At 48.6% G+C, this 14,827-nt stretch overlaps 1 protein-coding gene across 4 annotated transcripts in view; it reads right to left on the bottom strand.

Annotated features, from left to right (window-relative positions):
- Positions 1 to 925: 925 nt before the first annotated feature.
- Positions 926 to 14,827, bottom strand: part of nhsa (Nance-Horan syndrome a (congenital cataracts and dental anomalies)) — a 57,333-nt gene continuing 43,431 nt past the window's right edge. The window contains exons 2-9 of one of the 4 annotated variants that reach the window (XM_076726532.1): positions 13,567 to 13,719; positions 12,490 to 12,623; positions 11,931 to 11,981; positions 9,627 to 9,819; positions 8,147 to 8,278; positions 4,823 to 7,645; positions 3,869 to 3,992; positions 926 to 3,790 (exon numbers count right to left, since the gene is read on the bottom strand). In XM_076726532.1, the coding sequence (XP_076582647.1) occupies positions 3,160 to 3,790; positions 3,869 to 3,992; positions 4,823 to 7,645; positions 8,147 to 8,278; positions 9,627 to 9,819; positions 11,931 to 11,981; positions 12,490 to 12,623; positions 13,567 to 13,719 (4,241 nt within the window). In that variant the 3' untranslated portion in view covers positions 926 to 3,159. Of the gene's footprint in view, positions 3,791 to 3,868; positions 3,993 to 4,822; positions 7,646 to 8,146; positions 8,279 to 8,519; positions 8,871 to 9,626; positions 9,820 to 11,645; positions 11,709 to 11,930; positions 11,982 to 12,489; positions 12,624 to 13,566; positions 13,720 to 14,827 lie in introns of those variants that run through there. The other 3 variants (XM_076726531.1, XM_076726533.1, XM_076726535.1) reach the window with 3 other exon arrangements.

Genomic DNA, 14,827 nt, shown 5'->3' with positions numbered 1-14,827 from the left:
GAGAGCTGGGAGCTCTGCTGTTCTCTGGTGAATGCCAATCGAGCTGCACGGTACTGGGCTGTGAGCACAGGTTCCACTGGGGGACGTCGGGCCTTCATGCCACCCTCATGGAGACAGTTTGGTCAGAAAGATGCACAGCAGTAGCCTGCTGGAGGTCATTTTGTTGTGCTCTGGCAGTGCTCCTCCTGCTCCTCCTCGCACAGAGGAGCAGATACTGGTCCTGCTGCTGGGTTCGTTCCCTTCTGCACCCCTGGCCGGCTCTCCTTGTGTAACTGTCTCCTGGTATCTCCTCCATGCTCTTGAGACTGTGCTGGGAGACACAGCAAACCCACATGTATGGATGTGCCTCCCTGGAGGAGCTGCAGCCTGACTGGGCTGCAGGTAGCGCCTCAGGCTACCAGCAGTGACAAGGACACGAACAGAACTCAAAACTGGAGAAGAATCAGTCAGGAAGGATCAGGAGGGAGCAGCTGTCTGTGGCCACCACACGCAGAACCACATTCCCTTTGTGGGGGTTGTGTTGCTTTTGCCTCCACTGCACCTGTTGGCACTTTGATTTGCACCGACGCAGGTGTGATCACCTGTGCCTCCCAAGCAGACAGAGCGATAACCCTGAAGTCTGACTGACTCTGTGTTAGATTAAGTGTTCCCTTAACTTCTTTGAGCAGTGTGTTTTATATAATATTTTTAAGCTTATTTGAACTATATCACACACTGTTGAGTAGTTTAATCAATACATCACATTGTATTGAGTCACATAAATGTAGTGGAATTAAAGTATTAAGTTCAAGTATAATACTTGAGTAAATGTACTTCACAGCACTTATCATGACTTATTGTACTCATATATTTGGTTTGTGGAGAGTAAAAAAAACACATTTAAAAGAAGAAGTAATAGCACCACCGACCCAAAGAGCCATTTTCAAAGCAGTCACATTTATTTGTCTCTTAATACACATTCGCTGAGCAGCCTGCGGCGCTCGCACTTTGATAGGATTTACTATGGGATTTCCTCAATGCTTACTAAAAAATAAATACAAGACAACGTGTTCCACAGCTCAAAAATATACAAAGGGTTGAAATTAATGTAAACTTTGAAAACATTTTTTTTTTTTACATAGGAAACAATTCAACAACCTTTGCGACATTTCCAAAAGTTGTCGTATTTACAGGTTTGTACAAAAAAAAAAATACAAAGCTGACACCTCCAGCATGTCGAGGCGGATCTGACGTGAAATGCTTCGAGTACCATAAAGTTACTCTGTGATTCATCTTTAGCGTCGGTTCAATGTTTTCAAGAACGTCTCAGTCAAGTAAACGAGAAGAGAAAAACGGTCCGACGCCACTTAACGTGCGCACGTTCTCGCCTTTGGCAGAAGCATCTACGAGTTGTTCAAACAGCTCCGTGTGAGAGTCTATAAATATCTGCGGGTACAGCAAGAGACAGCTGGAGCTTCACCAACATCACTTTATCAGTGCAAAAAAACAAACAGGAGAATTAAAAAAAAAAAGGTTGGAATGAAGGTTCACAGACGTAACCCATCGTGTACCCTGTTAAATGTCATTGCATTAGTACGGAGCATCATTAAGGCCAAAATTAATCGATATTTACAGTGTACCTATAGGGAAGAACAGTCTTCAAAGGGAAATATGGCTACATAGACTCTTTGCATAATGGCTGAGTACCATCACTGCATCAAACACCATGTTCTTCTGGACTCACCTGACACCTGTAGCTTATGACTGCTGCTGCTGCCATGTTGCTTTCCAGCCAGTGTCTGATTTTAAAATTTGTCTCTTATACACAAAATAAGCATCTGAATAAAATATGTGTTTTCAATAAGACCAGCGATTCGTTGCATATTTCCGTCCGCGGATTCCTGGTGATCTAAAGGTGTAATCGGGGAGCGTGCAGAGGTTTTCTGTGTCCGTTATAAAAATAAATACATTTAATTCATATGAAACGGTGGCAGGTTAGCTTTGATGGGGAATAAAACGGACGAGCATTTGGTACAAAACAGCAGCAAATGCCACATCCCTTCATCCAGAACTCCTTCTTTTCATCGCCTGGCTCCAAATTTACCCCTGCCTCCTCTCACTCTCGCTGCTTCGTCACGTACTGTCTCTTGTTTGAGTAAAATAAGGCGTAATAAATCCTCCTGAACACTTTCCACGTGCCTCTTTCAACGATTCGTAAACACACCAAGTCAGCAAACCAGAAACGACGTTTTTTGTTTTTTTTTTAAACATAAGACCTCCTCGTTCCTTCACAGCTCTCCTGTTTCACGACCTCCACCTCTGTGATCACCTCTCCGTCTCCCACGTTAACACCTGCTCCCCTCTCGTCTAAGATTGTCGAGTTCGTGCTCGGCTTTGACATTTCCTGTCTCACCTCCGCTCGCTCTTCTTATTGCATGAGAATTTTAAAATGCTGCAGCATAATTTACAACATGCTTTTAAAAGAGTAAAATATCGGCTCGACACCTCGAGGCTTCACATTTTGCGCGTTAGTCCTGATCTTCAGCTGATGGGTTCAAAGTAATCTGTGTCTTATTGCATAGGTATTCACAGAATACAACACAGTTAATCCAATATATTTCTCTATTTTTACAAGATGCTGATAAAAAGGTCCAACTGTGGGAGTTTCTTTAAAGTCTGAGGATAAATCTGACCTCAGAGCAGTTCAGATTTAATGCTGATATACTGCAGCAGGGCTGAGGGAAGGCATCCAGCTGGGCATCGCACGAGGCTTTGAGCCATGAAGTGTTTCTTCAAAGCACATCAGCCTGTGTTTGTTCTGTAGAACTGATCTGGAATCATCATCATCATCATCATCAGATATTTTTCCACAGATTGGTTCACTGCTTCTGAAGCAGCGCGTTCATATGCAGAGGATATTTCTTAGACATACTGTGTGTATAAAACATTTGTGAGCACAGATAAAACTGTTAAGTATCCACAGAATAACCAAAAGGAAACAGCTTTGAAACTCAGCCACAGTTAGTGAATTTATGCTTGTTAACAAAACGGTTTCTCTAATGTTCTACGTACCAACGCTCCTGCAGTCACCACATCTCATATATATATTAGAATTCATTCTGGTCCACGTGTTTTCTCTGTAAACTAACCATCATTTCATACCTGCTGACACTCGGGTTTCTACGTGGAGCCCTGTGACGAGCGGTCGTCGTGAGGACTTCCGTCCGAGTTCTCGGTCTCGCCCTCAGATATCGCCTGCATGGGCGCCGAGTACAGTCTGCTGCGCATGCCGTAGCGGCTGCTGTTGGCGGGCGGGGGGATCCTGGAGCGGCCCTGCCTGGACGCGGCGCACATGGAGAAGGATTTCGGGGAGAAGCCCTCGGCGTTGGCTTTGGGGTAGGAGCCGGGGAGCTGATCTGGTCCTGATGGATGCTGCTGCGGTTGCAGGGGGGAGGCGGGCTCTTCGGGCTGTCTGGGGGACTCCATCAGGGACTCTGCGGGGGATTTGGGAGCGATGGGGCTCTTGAGGATCTCAGTGGCTGACATGCGGTAACTGGAGTCCGAGCGGCTGCCCTTTTTGAGCAGCAGCAGTTTGAACTCCTCGTTGGAGGTGCTGGACTTCTTCACGCTCCTGTAGATGGACCCGGTGGCTCTCTGCAGGCCTGGTGGGGTCACGGCGGAGGAGGGGGACGCCAGCGACATGGGGGAGCTCACGGCGCTGCCGGGCGGAGTGTTCCCCGACGCAGCGCTGAGGCGGCTCCTCACACCCAGCTCGGTGGAATCCTTCCTGCCCAGCACTTTCCTTTTGGACCTGAACATGAAGAAAGGCCGTTAAGAATCGGTGTTAGCGCAGAGCGAACACAAACACGCCGCTGTGCCGGCTGCTCACCTGTGGATCATAGCGAACAGATCCTCCGTGGTCCGAGCTTTAGTGGGCGACAGAAACACGCTGTCGTCCTCCGGCCTGGACTCGTCACTCAGAGGGGACGCCGCGTTGTCGCCGGCTGTAGAGTCTGGGGACAGAAAGCAGTGGACATTTGAACATGCTGCATACGCTGAGTGAGCCCTTTACAAGAACCGTTTTTTTAACTTATAATTAATCCCATTATTCTTTCAATTAATCAATTGAGTGCTTTATTTATTAAAATTTCCAATTCAAAATGACTTAAATGCAGACCTGCAGCGGATCTCCACAGCTGGAGCCCAGAATATTTTGTTTGTTTACTCAATAAACGACTTGAAAACAGCCTCATACGTCATATAAACACACTGTTTGTAAAACAGTTGGAAATATGAGGCTTTGACGCAACAGTCGGCATCTAGCAGCACGACAGTTGGTGGCTGTTTGGTTGCTGATCCTCAGCTCAGTCCCGATGAAGCAGACCAGCTGCCTTTTACTGTTAAACTCTGAATAAAGACACTTTTTGAACATTTGCTGTTGTAGAAAAATCAGAGTGAAACCTACTTTTCAGGGCCATTCATTGAAACTGTTGACTGTTTGATCTGCATCATTTAGAAAATCTGTGATCTGCTCATCAGGCCTTTCACAGCTGAGCAGGCTCAGATTTCAACTCCAGATGGACCAAAGTCATTTCAGCCTTTTAATCAGAGAAGTTAACAGTGTTTGCTTTCCTTTGACGGTTTCCAAACAGGAGTTTCACTGAAGCAGAAATGACCGTTACGAAGCTGAAGAAGACGACTAACACGTTTGGTCCATTACGACCTTTTTTAAATGGTTTTCTGAAACAGTCTCAGTGCAGACAGTGTGTCTCAGAGCTGTGACAGTTTGGACTTGTGGACAGATTCCTAACAAACGTGAGACGTAAAGACAGAGACAGTCTACCTTTACTGAAGTAGTCCTCCGCCGGCTCTGCTGTGGACTCCTCCTTCACATCCTGAGAGGCACTTTGGGCTGAAACACCTGACGACTCGTCCTCCACGTCTGCTCTAACTTCATTACCCACTGAACTCTCTTGCGACGCCTCTGATTGGCCGTCAGTAGCAGGCACTTTATCAAGACTGCTGGATCTCTGGGGTGAACTGTGCAGAGCAGAGAGAGGAGGACACAGTTCTTCTTCTTCAGACGGCTCAGCTCTGGGCTGTTGCAGAGGCTCGGACTGCGAGCTGCTGACGGGCGTTTCCACCGGCTCTCCTTCACGGCTCGCGGTCCTCTCTGGGACGTCTGACGACGGCTCTGCCTGCAGCCTGAACGCCGTCGTATTCTCTAAAGGAGCCTCTCCGTCCTGCTGGTTCCTCGTCTCGCTCTGACACGCCGCCTCTCCATCTGCGAGCTCTTCGTTTGAGGTAAACATTGATTCACACGACCCCTTCGTGGACGTGTGGTGTTGATGCGAGTCGTGTAACAGCGGACTCTTCAGCTCGAAGGACTTACTGCTGCAAAGTGTGCTAGTTAAGTTCACAGTGGGACACTTGAGTCTGGAAGTTCTGTCCTCGTGACTTCCTTCATGATCCTTCCTGACGGATCGCAGCTGTACTGAGTGCAGCGCTGTGGGTGTGATGGACATGGCGTGGGCGTTAAACACCTCTGAGTTAGGCGGCGCTGCCAGTCTGGCTGTCACTGCAGCCTTTTGCTTGTTTTGATGCAGGACCTGAATCTGGGTCCTGTAAGCGGAAGCCTTGTTGCCGACACTATGAAGGGCACTTAAGTCGAGGTGGGAGGGGGGGATTATGGGCAGCTCCAGGTCTCTCTTCGAGGTGGCTCCATCCCTAGAGGAGAGCGACTGCAGCGACAGCGACGAAAGTGACGACTTCCTCTCCGGGACTTTGGGCTTCCTCTTGCCGCTGGATGGCGACAGCGGTCCGGGGAAGAAGGCGGAGGGGAATGAGGAGGTGGGGGTTTCTGACTGACTGGAGTAGCCGCTGGATGGGCTGGCCAGGCCTGCCAGCTTCTCTGGAGACGTTAGCTTGAAGTCTCCCTCCACTGACGGAAGTGAGGGGGTGGTGGCTCTGGAGCCAGACTGGGACGTCTGAGACTCGGAGCTTTCCTGTGACTTGATGCATTCGATGACCGTCGTACCTGTCGCTGTGCTGGAGTTGGACAAAGATCGGTACGGATCGCTGGATTTTAAATCATTCAGTAGCCACAGATCTGCATAGTCTGACTGTACAACCCCTTCATCCTTAAATGAATGTGCGTCTGTGGAGCTGAACACACCTAAGTCAGGTAGATCGGCCGAGCCCTCAACCCCCCAGACCACAAGCGGCTCCCTGACTACTGAGGAGTTTTCTATGTGACCCGGGGAGCCGGGCAAAACCAGCTGCAGTTTCCTCTCCTTGGAGGACAGCTGCTGCCCGCAGGTAATCTTTGGTTCTTTCTTGTCAGGGACGTTTCGCTCACTGCATATTTTTCTTAACGATGAACTCCTCTTGGGCGGAGACGGCTTCACCTTTGGTTTCCTTAAAGAGAGGCAGCGTCTCCCCAGAGTCATGTGACCACTTAAATCGGACAGGCCACAATCGGAGCCGGGCGATGCATAGTTATAAGTGAAGCTTCTGCTACCTTTCAGACCACAGTCAAAGTGCATGGAGGTGTAGTAGCCTTCGGTGTCTACGGAGTAATGTGAGACGGAGTCAGCTTTCTCCGACGGCGGCTTGTCAGAGTAGCTGCTCTCACAGGTGGCCATGCTGGTGAAGCTGGGGCAGCCCAGGCTGCTCTCGGCCTCTCTGCTCGGCTCGGGGCTGAAGTCCTGTGAGCGCGGAGGGTCCGGGTGGGGGTACTCCCACTCCCCCTCGATGGGAGTGCTGACCCCGGCTTCCTCTAATATGTCCATGGCTGTGGAGGAGAAGGAGCCCGCCCGCTGGCTCCTGATGCCCTGGTAGTGGTCCAGCATGAAGCCGGTCTGGTCATCGTTGGGGTGAGTGGCAGTGTTCAGAGAGAGCTCAGAGTCGCAGTGTGAGGAGCCCGTCAGCGGCGGAGAGGCGGCTGGGGGGATTGTTTCCGAGGTCTGCGAGGGGCAGGTGGAGCTGCTCCCGCTCCAGTTCCCACTTGAGGACTGGTGGTCGTCCTTATGGTCCATCTGGCCTCCCAGCACCCCCGCGACTGAGACCGAGTGGACGGGGCTGCTGAAGGTGTCCGAGCTGGACGAGATCTCACAGCTGCCCATGTCGGCCTTCCTGGGCAGCTGGGATCTGGTCCTCTCCATCCAGCTGCGCTCCGGACTCTCTGAGAGCTGCTTGTACTTCAGGCCCAGCTGGTGCTCAGACATGGTCTGGTCGTCCATGCTCTCTCCTTCATCCTTCAGAATCAGCTCTCCAGGTCCGGGCAGGAAGTCCTCCGTATCGAAGGGGGAAAGCTCCCCCTCATCGTCGCTGTCGTTGCGCCCGTTGTCCATCATCCGGTTCCCGTCTCGAGGCAGACTTCGGGAGCGCAGGCGTGCGCCCACAGAGCCGGTGAACATGGCGTCGGCGCTGTCCGGCAGGCACGAGATGTTGCCCGCAGAGTGGGAGATGGAGAGGGACACTCCCTGGCCTCTCTGGGCTCTGATCCTCCTCCGAGACGGCGCTCCTGAGATCAAAAAGTCTTCTGTCTGACAACCCGAGTCTCTGGTGTTGAGATGGCTGGCCAGCTCCTCGGAGGAGGGAGTGATATCAGAACTGGCGTGAACGATCACCGTCCGCTCTCTGGAACCAGGAGAGTCATCCGAGTCTGCAAGAAGAGGGAACACAAGGACCATAAGCATACGTGATTTAAAGAGATGAGTACACGTCATCGCTCCTCATACTGATATAAAGTGTCTCTGTCACAATAAATCGTATAAAATACATTTTTTTAGTGGCTCAAGGTGTTGACCATGAATCACAAGATCTCTCTCTCTCATCTCTCTCCCCTCGTTACCTGTCATCTCTCCACTGTCGTCTGGCTAATAAAAGCACAAAATGCCCCAAAAATAACTTAAAAAACAGAGAAAATGTCAACGTTCTATAAAGCTCATCTTTCATCTTTTCTTCTGTAGCTTCCTGATGTGACTTTAACATAAAATGACACACTGAACATAAGGTGACTTAGACCCTTAACACCAAACCCTTTTCGTTGTAGTGACACCATGTGTGAAACATCACAGCACATCGTTTAACTTTATGAGCGGCAGCAGTTTGAATCGAATGTCAGCCATCACCTACAGGCAGCGTCTGACGGGGAGTCACATACCTAAATCTTGCTGCACCTGTCTGGGGACGCCGTGGACAGTCCTCCGTCTCCTCAGCTTCCTCCTCCTCTGAAGCACAGACTGCGAGTGAACGAGCGAGCAGCGCACACTAGCATCTCTGTCAAAGCCAACCCCTGCAACGGAGACGGGACATCTGAGGAATCTTTGTTCGGCGGCAACTGCAGCGATTCCTTCTTTAACTCTCACACTGTCTTGTAAAAAAAGAAATCTGTAACGCTCAGCTGAACTAAATTAGATACCCTACAAAAATAGCAGCAGGAGTGGAGGACAGGGATCTGATGGAGCAGCACAGTAAGACCAACTGGGAGTAACAATGTGAGTCGTTTAGGTCTTAATGTGATGCTTGACCCTTACCCAAAAAAAGGGACCCAAACCAAAGGAAAGATGCTGCTTTCTGCTTCAGTTTTGTTGTGTTCCCTCCTTGTTTTCCTGCCTCAGCGTGCGTTATGACCATCATGTGATAGCAGGTCAGGCCTTTCAGCACCATAGCAATCGCTGGACTTTGCTTACAATGTGCATTTTTCCCCTCGACTGTCTCTGACTCAGCCGGCGTTGGCGTACAACTCTTCTTTTGAGTCAATGTGAGCGAGAGTAAATAACATCAGGCAGGCCTTTTCAACAGTTTGGACAGAACTTATTAGCATTCATGTCACGGCGTCTTGCCTCGCAGTCGCATGCACAAAGCGTCGAAGCATGAGAAAGAAAGTTAACGGGGCACAAAGCATGACTTGCACATCGAGAATGATTCTCTGTGGCATCATAAATGCCTTTGATAATGATGAGGTTTTATAATTAATGACAGAATTTTCACATTTTATTGTAAACTGGGGAAAGTAAACAGCCAAAAGTCAGCAATGAGAGCAGCGCTGTGTGCAGTCTCCTCTGACTGCTGCCTTAAACAACAACTGAAACACTTAAATACTTTAACTTTTTACTCTTATTTGCCTTCTTGCCGAGAGTTAGATGATTAGATTGATACCACTGTGCACTAAATATGAGCCTATGGCCAAGTGGTAGTTAGCTTAGCTTAGCCTAACACTGGGAGCAGAGGGCTAGCCTGACTCTGTCAAGTAGGAGTTTTATAGGATGTGAGGTGCTGTAAATATTTCTCCCCTGGCGTCTTGAAAACCACAGATTGTTCTTATTACACTTTGGTTTTGGTGCCGATTAAACAAACACCGTATAACATGTTAATCACGGCATTTATGAGGTGCCGGTGGACTATTTTTACCTTTTGGACAGTGCCGGGCTGGCTGTTTTTAAGCTAAGCTAAGCTAATCATCTCCTGGCTTCAACAGACAGACAATAAAGTGTGATCAAACTTCACAGCGCAAGCAAGAAAGCAAATAAGTCAAACTGTTCTTTTAAGAAAAGCTAAAGAGAGCTAACACTGACAAAGAAGTTTAAACACCACAGCTCAGTCACCATGAACAGATTCAGACATAAAAACTTTAAATTTACCAGTCACATTAATGGGAATGACACATGAGTTGATGACTTGGGAACTGCTTTTCATTCTTTCCTCTGGGGTGGGCAGCGGCAGGGCTTTAGACCAGTTAGTCTGCTTGTCCAGGGTGGAGGGGATGTTAGGGATGGGAAACTTAGACCGGTGACCTAGAGCCACCCCGTCAGTGTCGGGGTCAAAGGGCGCAGCCTGCAACAGATGGATATTTGCATGGTTAGCTTGTTATGGTTAGGTGGCATTACATGAGAAATGGTACGGCAGAGTTAAGAATTGACCAAAGTCAGCTTCAGAAAGGGGAAGTACAGTGATTAAGGTCAAGAGCTGAAGGCTGCAAAGGCTGCTTTCTGTCAGAGCAGAGGTAAATCAATACGCATGCCCTTCCAGGAAGCCATATTTTTCCCCTTAGGATGGCAAGACCACACTCCGAACCTTAACCTTCTTGGGTGAAGAACGTTTATTCGCTACAACTGGATGAATGAGACTTTTTTTTTGCCATCCTAGGAAAGAAAAATTGCTTCCAGGAGCTGAGTTTCATGTTGGAGTGCAAGAAAAAAATCCAGTGGAAATAAAAAGCATGCTTCAGAGAAAGAGAACGGAAAGCACAAGAAAGGAAGGAGAATCCTCTCATGCACAGAGGAGAGACTCGTTAGAATCAGGAAATACCTGCAGAAAATTAGTACTTCTGACCACCTGATTGCATCCAGGCTTGCAAAAATGTCAGACCAGTAAAAGCTTTGTTACACACTGAGCAGCACGTGTCGTGACAAACACTAATTCTGAGACGCCTCTCCGCTCGACAGCCGCCGCGCCGTTCAGAAACGTGACAAACGGCGTAAACAGTCATTTCCAGTCACAACACGCTGGTTTGGAAACTCTTAGCTCACAATCTGTGGCACCTCAAGCGACTCTCCTGCATAATAACGAGGCTCCGGAAATATCTGAGGGGAGACGCTTCACGGCAGCATTCCTGTGAAGGGCAGCTTCAGTATCACTGCACAGTCCTCCTGCTGCTCCATGACTCCACATCCTCTTCCCACGGGCCTCCTCCTCCTCCTCCTCCTCCTCCTCCTCCTCTTCCAAACTCAAATCACTAATAGCTCCACGCTAAATGAATTCAGGCTATCAAGTTCTTACCTTGAGGTTCCTACAGAGAGGCACATGTGAAACTGGGAGTGATTCTCAGGCTGAACTGGTTCCCACCTCCACAACCCGACAACCTCCCACCCCCATTTAAAGCCAGCTCTGCAGCCTTTGTGCTCTCTGTTCCCAGCAGACCAATGAGACCCTGACAAAACCCCGGCCACAAAAGAAACCGGTTTCCTTGGAAACTTCTCTGAACTAGTAGAAAAAACTAATCAAAAGGAGAGCATTTACAGCTGATTTGTTTCGAGGACAGAAAGGCAGTTTTCGGAGTTGTGAGAGGAAGGATGAGCCGGACGAAAAGAGTAAAGAAAGAGGAGAGGAGTGGACGGGTGAGAGGAAAAAAAAGGAGTGGCAGTGTTTTGGCGTTTGCCCCCGTCCTCGGGTTCAGCTCTTTCTCACGGCGGGCATCAAGCACGATATATTTGGTGGAGAAACAGCACGGAGAGGGAAACACGAGGCCGTCAGCTCTCTCGGGGACGGGCGCAGCGAGCCAACCGCAGCGCAGAGGGATCATGGGTAATCACAGGCGCAAGCTTCCAGAAGTCGACCCTATCATTAGAGGAACGCTGCGGCCCTCGCGCGCACACACTCTCCACATGCGGCACGCTCGCAGCCCGACAGCAGCTGTCTGAGTGCGTAGATGTGTGACGTGCCAGCGTGGAGCAAACTTTGAAGCGGCGTTCTGCTTCAGTTTCACAACAAACGGCGGGACGCTGCCGGAGAAGAAGCGGGCATGCGTGTGAAAGGAAATTCAAGATGTAGATTAGAGGGAGTCGAACAAACAGGGACAGGTGAGGAGTTGCGAAATAAAGTGTTAGGAGGAGCACACGGGGGGGAGGGGGGGAGGGAGGGAGGGAGGGAGGGACAACTACCTTTCTGCTCCAGGGAGAGAAGCGGCAACATTCGGTAGGGGAGGAGGAGCGGGTGGATTCAAACTGAATTACAGGGCGAAAACAAAAAAAAGGAGAGAAGCAAATGACAGAAATGAACATATTCAACATACAAATGGACAAAACAATGGTCGACCTGGTGAGGAGGAATAAGATGAAACCCCCCCCCCGAACGACTTCTTCTCCAGGTGATGAAACATAAAGGTAAACGTGAACGGCCATGCTCTGCACAGACTGCACATCACGAACACACCTCCACCTCTTTACCTGTGTCTGCGCTAACTGAGTCGTTGCATCTCTAACGAGTCTCTCTGGCTGCTTGAAGGGAAAAATATGCATTTCACTTCAAAAGTACAAAAAAATTCATTCATATCCACCAAAATAGAAACACTTGGAGAATAAAAACGCAATCATGTCTCTTAAAAAATATATCAAAAGTGCTGAGTAATGTGAATTAAACAACATGTTTGATAAAATGTTTTGTAAAATGTTACAAACTAATCATTCTTTTCATTATCGCTTAATCTGCTGATTATTTTCATCAGTAACAGATTCATCGTTTTGCTATAAATTGTCAAAAAGTCGCCGTTAATGCTCATCACAATTCCCCAGAGCCTAAAGCGACATCTTCAAAAGGACAAAGAAAAGCAGCAAATCCACACATCAAATCTCATATTTAATTATCAAACAGCTGATTTTCTCTCAATTGACTAAAGGATTAACGGACTCGTCGTCGCAGCTCTGTGATGAGCTGACTCTTCCCTGACTTCCTAAAAGTCATAAAAAGCTGTTGGGACCTAAGGGATCAAACCGTCCGGCGTCTCACCGTTGTCAGTTTTATGGACCTCTTCTCTTGCTTGCGGACGCTGAGTGGGGAGGGGTACATGGGCATCGGGGGCACGGCTGAGATGGAGATGGTCACTCTGCGCTCCCTGCTGCCCGATCGTCTCCTCTGGTGATCTGCAACGAGATGCATTAAGACCCTGAAGACAGTCTGTGTGTCACCCCCAACATACCCACACAAACTGACACTGATAATGTTAGCCAGCGTTAGCGTCTCAGGTCACATGACGATTCACATCGACGCTGACGGGACGTTTTCTATGACTCGGAGGTGCTGACGAAGAAAGTCAGAGCAAACAAGTGTGTGAGGCAGCGATGCTGCTGGTGAGGTGTGTGTTTGATGAGCTGAGTCGAAGCTGCAGGCGAGCGGCGGAGGGGCGGGTGGAGACAGAGGCGCAGGCTGCGAAGATCTGCGCATATTACATGAAGATAAATGCTGCGTCTAAAAATGAGCTTCTGATGAAGGGTGATGAGTTTTAAGGAGTTTAAGAGACTTGACGAAATGGGATTCTGTCCTTTAAGCACAGATTGGAGGAACAAGGAAACCGAGCATATCAATAAAGAGGCTGCACACAAACACAGAGCCATGAACAGAACAGGCCGACAGTGAATTCTGCCTTTGTGAAGCTAATGATCAGTTAGAGGTGATTCAACTCAGGTGTCAGGCAGTCAGCTGTTTACACTGGTTTGCTTTAACTGTTCCTGTTAATTTGTCCACCACAGGGGAGGATTAATGAACTCTGGTGTGTGAAAATCATGAGCCTGATTGTTTGGATTGCACAGGTTTATATTACTATGTTATTACTGTCCTCTGCTGCTCTTACAACCAGGGTGTAGTTACAAAATATGTCCACTGGAGGGCAGAACGACCCCAGAATGACAGGCACTGACAGCACGCCGTTGACCTCTATGATGGGAAGCACTAGTGCAGAGGTGAAAGTGTTTTTAAACGACATGACAGATAAACGTGTAGGCGGATTAATTGGGAAGGACGCAGAGAGAAGGAAAGCCAGCTTCGTGGCAGCTGCTTGGCTTTCCTTCTGGGACTGAGGGGCCTCACCTGGCTGCAGGGCCCACAGGCTGAGGCTGGCTTGCCTGTGGAGCTCTTCCACACATGCTGGCCGGGTGGAGGGGTGGAAAACGTTCCTCTGCTGGTGCCAGGGAGCTTGGTAATGTGCTGTCAGCTTACTCTCCACATCCAGGTTAGACACCGCTGAGGAAGAGAAAGCGAGCAGGTTAGAAAACGACGGCAGCAGGTGTGAACGGGCCGAAGGGACTGGACCCAACTCTGGTAATAAACAGCATGAAACCGGTGAGAACGTGAAAAATGCTGCTGCGCTATGAGTCATCAACATCCCACTGCAAAAAGTGAAGCCAAAGTGAGATGAAATACGCTTGTTTTTTGTCTGAGATCTATCTTCTTCCTGCGTGTTTCCAGCTTTTTTGTCTGTAATCGTAAGATATTCGAACTTCTTGCTGAGATTTTCTTACTGGTTCTGAGTAACTTAATGTATGAAACCATAATTTCCAGATTAATAAATGTGTTTGTACAAATCTGCTTTGACCGAGCCAGAATTTCTCTGCATCCACACAGATGGACTTTTCAGTCTTGCTGCACTGTTTTGAAGATAACTGTGGCTTCTTTGAGACTAAATACTTTTACTTGTTTTGAGAAACTTTCCTGTTCTGTTTGCAGATCATTGTGCTTATTTTAATCCCGATCTCTCCCATTTTACTGCTTTTTCCTGAGTTTTTGCAGTGGAGCCTTGAATTATTTTCCAGGCCCCTGATAAAGACTTATTAACTTTTCTCCTCGGATGGTGTGGAACAGTTTGAAGCTTGTGGCCTGTATAATGCAATCAGCCAGCTTCTGTTCATCAGGGGAAACGCTAACAGTCTTTATCTGTCCTGATAAATGAGGATCACTGACTGACCGCAAATACTGCAAACGCCAACAGATGTAATGGAAAAGCAACGTGCTCTCGTCACAAGGGGCTCCACGGCTTCTGGTGAGGGAGCCTTTAAATTTCCACTCTGGCATTTTTGTGGTGATACACTGGTTAAGATCATTAAGGTGAACTCCGCAGCCTCAGACAAACGAAACTAATGAGCTTTCCATTACGGCGACAGCGTGCTGCTGTGAGAGCAGCTGAGCTTTCACAAAATGTTTTAGGATCTAAGGTGGAGAAGAAATAGCAGTTTCATACGAGAGCTGCAGCCTGAGAAGGAAAAGCAGGACAATCAGAGCCAACGTTAGCAGGACAATGGCCTGTTTGCTAATGCAATGCTATTACCTGCAGCCAAACAATAGGTATCAATGC

The sequence above is a fragment of the Chaetodon auriga genome, chromosome 3 (genome assembly GCF_051107435.1).
Source record: "Chaetodon auriga isolate fChaAug3 chromosome 3, fChaAug3.hap1, whole genome shotgun sequence".
Classification (NCBI taxonomy): domain Eukaryota; kingdom Metazoa; phylum Chordata; class Actinopteri; order Chaetodontiformes; family Chaetodontidae; genus Chaetodon; species Chaetodon auriga.
Note: the sequence above shows the minus strand (reverse complement) of the source record. Positions and strands in the feature narration are given on the sequence as shown.